This window comes from Pygoscelis adeliae, unplaced genomic scaffold (assembly GCF_000699105.1).
Source record: "Pygoscelis adeliae isolate BGI_AS28 unplaced genomic scaffold, ASM69910v1 Scaffold414, whole genome shotgun sequence".
In the NCBI taxonomy this organism is placed as follows: Eukaryota; Metazoa; Chordata; class Aves; order Sphenisciformes; family Spheniscidae; genus Pygoscelis; species Pygoscelis adeliae.
In genome coordinates, this window is record NW_008824673.1 from 18,565 (window position 1) to 25,692 (window position 7,128).

At 52.7% G+C, this 7,128-nt stretch overlaps 1 protein-coding gene across 1 annotated transcript in view; it reads right to left on the reverse strand.

The window, feature by feature from the left end:
• Positions 1 to 2,082: 2,082 nt before the first annotated feature.
• The window catches only part of ZNF469 (zinc finger protein 469), a gene marked incomplete at its 5' end in the record, with an annotated part of 11,664 nt that continues 6,618 nt past the window's right edge, over positions 2,083 to 7,128 (reverse strand). Inside the window, 2 exon segments of the mRNA XM_009323046.1 lie at positions 2,083 to 2,175; positions 2,177 to 7,123. Coding sequence (XP_009321321.1) covers positions 2,083 to 2,175; positions 2,177 to 7,123 — 5,040 coding nt within the window.

The following is a 7,128-nucleotide window of genomic DNA, read 5'->3' on the forward strand; positions in this document are numbered from 1 at the left end:
CACCGTCACCAATTGGGTATGACCAAACTGGGCCACCCCCATCACCATCACCGTCACCAGTTGGTGACGACCAAACTGGGCCATCATCACCACCATCACCATCACCATCACCATCATGTTGGGCTTTTCCCCCCCAGGACAAGACACCTGTGTCGTGAGCAGGACTCGGGCAAGATGCAGTGAGGAAGAGGAGATGCACAAGCATCTTCACCACTGAGAAGCTCCACCGCTTTGCAAATGATTGCAAAGGTGCTGGCAGCGGCACCACCGTCCTCCTGCGGCCACTTTGCAGAGGACACCACGAAGACGTACCGAGCATCCAACTGCCAATTAGAAATATCATCGTTTGGTTAGAGAGGTGCGCGGGAGGAGTGGCCTGCGGGGTACGGGACACAGCCAGGGAGGAACATCCCACAAACATCACGCAGACAGGAGATTTCTGTGAAAATATTGGAATATATTTGAAAAGATTAATCATGTATGATTTTACAGTACCACCCCATATTTTCATCTCATACTTTATTTAACAATATTAAAGAGGCACTTTAAAAGCACACATACAACATCATAAAACGGCGTTTCCTGCTCTCTCTCTGCTTCTCTGACAAAATATCAAAATAAAAACTTTTGACAGAACACATTGCACCCAAGGTAAATTACCTACAATATTTTTATACAATACAAAGAATTGTAAAGATACATATTAACAGAATAAAGCATCTTTTTTTTCCTTTTAAATCTAAAACAAAACAAAAAATAATTGCAGGACAGACGCAAAGTACTCTGACTGTTCATATCACATCAGTGCATTACTTCACCTCCTTGACTTGGGAGTATTTCAATAGTATTTTTAATTATCTTTCATGTCCTCGTTTGCACCTGAGATTTCTTTCCGGATTCAAAAGTTCGGTTGTATAACGTGCTCGTTTAACATGACGTAACCTTTTCGACACTACGGAGTACCAGCATACAGGATTTTTTCCCCTAAAGTTGGATTTTTAAAATTTTTTTTTCCTGCTTCGTTTTCTTTTACAGGTAATGGCTACTTCCTAACGGTTCCCTTTTATTTTTCAATCAAGGAAGTCTGTATTCACATTAAAAAAGAAGAATAGCACCAGTAACTGCATAGTAAAAAGCGGATACCTATATAGCCACTAACTCAATACAGTAAGATAGTTTAGAAGTGATACTGTTGAGGGCACTCGGACAGTACCGTTTCGGTGCGGTAAATTGGCACAGTTTTGTTGTTGCGCAACCCCCCTCCCCCCCCAACAAAAAGAAAACACACACACACACACACACATACACACACAAAAAAAAAAAACCCTAAAAAAATCAGAGTTTGTCACAAGTGTCAAGGTGCAGTTTGCTCGCGGTGGCAGCTCTCCTCCGGTTACAACGTCTACAGTGGTCAAAGAGTGGCAGCATCCTCTGAAGGGCTCCGACAGCCCCGGCAGCCCCAGAGCCGGTTCCTTATTCTCTTGACGATGTAGAAACAAATTCATAGGGATGGCTGTCAAAATATAGGACACTCAATTCTTAATTTATTTTTTTTTTTTTTTTTTTTTTGTTAATTGTATCATCTCTTAGGCCAGCTCCCAATTAAATGAATTGTACGGGATTATTTGTGCAAAATCTTCAAAAAAAAAAATTTGCTTTCTACAGTGTACTGCACCTTATGAATAAGACGTCTATGGAATGAAGTTCATCTCTTCAAGTACTTTGTACAAAGATAACACAGACACAGTCTCAAAAGGGTCTGAGATTTGCAAGTATCCTTATAACCTCAGCACTTCTGCAATAAAGCAATTGCTCTCGACGATTCAGTCTGCCCAAAGCGATTACAATTTCAGTTCATGAAAATCATCAGCAACATCAAAGTTCTGGCATTTGCATGATAAATCAGGTGAATTAAAGTAGATTAGTAGACACAAAGCAAACTATTTCACAGAGGCTGCAGTGCAAGTTCATTTAAGCTAGACAGAGAAATCATGCTACACAAACGAATTTAATGCTTTGATAATTTTTCCCTTGCAAACCCCATGAAAGCAGCTGAGGATCACCATAAGTCACTTCCATAAATTACTCTGAAGTATCTCTTCTTAAAGGAATTTTAAAGCTAGTTAATTTTTGCCCAAAGAGTTGGCTTAGCAGGTTGTTCTGGGACTCGGCGGTGGCGGTAGCGGGCCGAGCCGGCCGGCTTGGCACCCCGGGCGGCGCGCGGGCTGTGCAAGGAGCCACGCGGGGATGGCGCTGGCCCCTTGGCCAACACTTGGTGGAGGCTCTTCCCCAGAATGGCCTTCCTGCGTTTCACATCCCCGTTGGCGTGACGGAGCTCACCCTTCTTCTGGTTGTAAGTGTCCAGGACCATCTTCTTCAGCTGGGTGCCCGTTTTGGGCTTGGGTACCAGTTTGTTGCAGTGCGTCTCCCTCCTCCCGGGGGAGAGGGCAGATGCTTCGGCGTTGCTCCAGCCAGCGCGTTTGAGCTCGCCGGCGCTCTCGCTCCTCCCCGGGCATGGGGTCCGGGCTTTTTTCTTTTTCCCGTCTCCTTCCATGTTCTCCCGGGAGCCGGAGCTGCTCCGGTGGCTCAAGGACTTGTGCTCTTTCCGCCTCTTGGGGTGAAGCTTGCCGGTGGCTTTGCTTGGCTCCACGTGGCCGTGCCTCACGGCGTTGCTGGCTGCCTCGCCTCTGGGCTGGTGGCTGGTGGATTTGCTTGGGTTGCCGCCTTGGTCCTTGGCGTTAGCGCTGCTGTCCTTAGCCTCGGGCACGGCTTTCTCCTTCCCCGAGATGGGTTGCTGACCCTCCTCGGTGCTGCCGCCGGGGCTGCCCACATCAGGAGCCGCCTCACTGCCGGGCTGGCTACCCGCGGTCTTCTTCTGCAGGGGCGAATCTCTGGCAGCCCTGGTCAGCGTGGGCGATGCCGTCTTGTCCTTCAGGGGCAGGGGGTGGTGGGCAGCCTCTGGAGATGTGGTCTTAGATGCACCTTCCCAAGAAGAGGCGTCGCTGGCACTGGGGTTGCCCCACCTGTGGGTCTCCTTGGCTGGTGGAGCCTCTGCCTGCGGGGAAGGAAGCTCCGAGGCTTTCTTGGCAAGCTGGAGAAATGGGATCTCATCCACGGCATCGGTGGCTGCACTGGGATTTTCCAGGACACCCGCTATATATTCGTCTTTGTTGCCTACGCTTGTTCTTTTATGGGCATCGGTGTAGCCACGTTTCTCGGTCAGGTGTGGAGGAGAGAGCTTTTGGCCTGTGGCCTGGTTACAAGCCAAGCCAGCAAGGTCAATGGTAAACTCGGGCGAGTCCAAGAAAGGAAGTGATTTCCCATCAAACGCTCCTTTCTCCAGCTCCTCGATAGACAGGGCAGTGATATGGCCAAGCTCCGGACTGCTCGCCGCAGCCTGTGGCAAAGACGGGGAAAGGCAGGGTGGTGGAGGCAGGGTGTCAAACTGGGATTTCTCCATCTCCGCCAGGAGGTCGGAGAAGTCACCCACCAGGTCTTCTGTTTTCACGGAGGGTTGGGGCAGAGGTGCTCCTGGGTCACCGGGTGCTGTAGGGAAGGAGTCAGTGGGAGCTTGCAGGCTGGGGCTTGCAGCCTCTACCAGCTGAAGGTCACTAGTGGGGTCCAGGTGGACCGGCGAGCTGCGCGGGAGTGAGCTGCCGTGGTGAGCAACCTTCCTCTTCTTGCTCGGTGGCATGCCCTCCCGGAGAGAACTGTCCTCTTTCACCTTCTCCCTGCCCTCTCTGGAGGCAACGCCGGGCCTCATGACCCCTCTGAATTTGAAAGTCTTGTTGCTTCCCACCAGGTGCTTCTCCATGTGCCGGTCGTACTGCTCTTTCTTGGAGAAGGTGTAGTTGCACATGCTGCAGATGAAGGACTTCTTGATAACGTGCATGACGTCTGCGCAGAGCTCGCAGGCGTACAGGGTGGTGTGCTTGATCTCCTGCTCCTCCACTATCCCATGTTCCTGGCTGAGGTGGTTTCGAAGCTCTTTGGTCTCCTGGTAGAACATTGGACACTTGTGGCACAAATAAATCTTCTGTAAACTGTGCACGACTAAGTGCCGCTGGAGCTTGAAGGGTTTGGGAAACTGTTTGCCACAGTGATGACAGTCCCTGGAAGGATCCTTGCAGTCCGGGTGCATGGGGACAGATTTTGGGGTGCCTTCGCTTTTTGCCATGTGCTCTGGAGACGGACTGGCGGATGCTTTAGAGGAGCTGGGTGCAGGTGGCTTCACCTTGATGTTGCTTTCCAAGGGGTCTTTCATCGCCTTGGCCTCCTGCTCGAGGGGCAGCTCCCTGGGGCTCTTGCTCTCCTTGCTAACTGCATGCTTGCTGCTGGGGTCGGCGTGCCGGGAGGACCTGCTGGGCTTCCGATACATGATGGTGTTGAGGAAGTGGGTGACAGCGGCATTGTCCTCACCGAAGCAGGCTGGCAGGCCCATCACGGATTTCTGCGCTTGCCCCTTGCGCGCGAACTGGGTGGCATGCTCCCGGAGATGCTCGTTGTACATCCAGACGTCGGAGATCTCCTTCAGGCACATTCCACAAGCCCACAGACCGGCTTTGTTTTTGGCGTGCTTCTCCTTCAGATGGTCCCTCAGCTGCTCCCGGGAGCTGAATTTGCGCTGGACACACATGTAGCAGGTAGGCGGAGGGGAAGGGTTATGGGAGAGCTTGTGGAAGTCCAGCTCCCCTAACGTCAGGAACCACTGGAAGCAGACTTTGCATTTGTACTGCTTGTCTTTGGCCTTGATGGTTATCTCACTGCGGTTTTTCCCCAGCTTCCCATCTTCTAGCTTACTTCTGTGCTTGCTGTGCTGGCCCGGCTTCGGACTGAAACTCACAGCGTCGTCCTCCCCGTGGCCAGGAAGATCTTCGCAAGGGCCGAAGAAGCACATGTCTCTCATTTTCAGCTTTGCGTTCAGCATCTCGATGTCGATGGTATGAAATTCGGGAGAGTCTGACTCTTCGTTAGCCTTGCCATCGTAGGGCTCCTCTGCCAGGTCAGGGGGCTCGGAGCTCACTTCTCTGAGCGGGTGCTCATCCTCAAGGTCCATCAGAGGCTCAAACATGTCCTCGGCAGAGAGGCTTTCTCCCTCCTTCTCCAGACTCCCCCAGATGTTCAAGCTGGGGACGTTGTCCACTTGGCTGTTTTGGCACAAGAAGGTTAGCATGTTGTCTTCCAGGTCGATGTCCTCCTTCCCTTGGTCGGTCTTCTCGCAGCCTGACGTCGGCGCAGTGCTTTTAGATCCACTGGGAGCAGCATCTCCGCTCTTCGCCTTGCTGCCGTGACACATGTTTAGCATTAAGGCGTCGTCGACAGAGATGGTTTCATATTCGCAAGGGTCCTCCCTGGTGACACAGAAAGAGCTGGTTTTGCTGAGGTCGGAAGCTAATCGGATCGTGAAGAGGTCGATGGCACCCGCTGGCCGGAGGTTTACCTCCGTGACGGGCTTGGGTTTCTTGCTGCGTTTCCCATACACCCGTGTGCACTTTCTCCGGATGAACTGGTCGTCCCGGGGGAACAGCTGGGAGAACGTGGAGTCATCGTCAAACAAGCTCTGGAGGTCTGAGACAGCCGCGCTCTCCACGCAGTGCTCTCTGCCCAGTGGCCCGTCTGCCTTCGCCCATTGCTTTGGGTCTGCAGGAGGAGGGCTTGTCCCCGGCGCGGTCTGCAGAGCGTCTTGCCCGGGAGCCTTTTGGGTTGTTTCTGAATCACACGTCTCCAGCGGCAGCCCCTCCTCAGCGGGAGCCATGGGACCCTGCGGGGCACTGCTCCGGTTCCCAGCACCGCTGCCTGCTGCAGGACTGTCTCCTGTCTCAGCATCGATCTCCTCCGCGCCATCGGCACCACAATGCTGCTCTTCGCCTAACTTGCCCAATCCCTTCTCCACTTGCTTCACAAACCTGCTAACCCATTTTTTGCAAGCCTGCGTGTCTTCCACTCCATTTGGATCTTCCACCTCCCCGACCGTGGGACAGGCGGCCGTGCCCGTTACTGACTCCTTGCTGTCCATCTCCTTTGAAGACACCATCCTGTCGCCCAGGTCCTCTGCAAACTCAGCTGCACAAGGGGACTGTTCAGCTTTTTGAGAGTGCTGGGTTGAGTTGGACCTATTTTGCTCCTCTGTGGAGATGCAACCACCCGGCTCATGCAAGCCCTCCATGATCCTGGGCAGACTGGAGCTGAGGAGAGCAGGGGGAGGGCCTGCGTTCTTCTCCAGCTCACATGGACCATCGGGCTCATTTCTGCTGGGAAATACCTTTGCTTTCCTTCGTCTCACTTTCCTGTTGAGCTTCTTTTCAGAATTGCTGTTCACCTCTCCAGGATCTTTGCTTTGGCTCCTTCTGCCCTTTTCTCCCTTCCTGGCTTGCCGTCCCTGGTACAGCTTCCCAGCTGCTGCCTCGCCTGCTCCCCTCGTCTCCAAGCGCGGTCCCTTTGCCTTCATCTCCCTCTGCAGAACACGTGTGCGGTGCAGCTCCTGGGACATCTCAAAGGAGATCACGCTGAGGTCGCTGAGCACTCTGCTGACCACTTCTTGCATCTGTGCGCTGGGCTCTTTCTCCAGGTCTGGGCATATTTTCTTGGGGACGTGTTCAATGTTGGTGGCCGGCATCTGTGAGCTGCAGGTTTTGTCTTTGACCGAAGCCTTCAGGCTCCTTCTGGGCACCTTTTGGGCTGCTTTCGATGTCTTGTCTGCAGGAATCAAAGTGGACCTGGGAGTCTTGCTGGGCTGTGGTACGCCCCCGTTCTTCACCTGGTGCTTGACAGCTTTGTGCCTGGTCAAGCCAGGCTTGGACCGGAAAGTGGCTGAACAAATGTCGCAGGTCACCGGGAGCCCATTTGGCTTCTTTTCTTTGTGAAGTTCATTTTGGGAAGGGTTTGGAGTACTGTTGGGCGCATTGCCCTCTCCTTGGCCCATACTGTTTAACACACAACTCCCAGCTTCTCCAGCCCCACGGCTTTTGGGTTTCTCCCCTTTTAAACTCTTTCCTCCGCTCTCTGTGGTTTTGGAAAGACCAAGTCTCCCCTCTGCTGCCTCTGAAAACTCGTGGCCATTTAATTCATCAGGACCAAGATCTCCAATCCTTGTAAGACCTCTACTGACAGTAGCTGGCACCTGCTGAA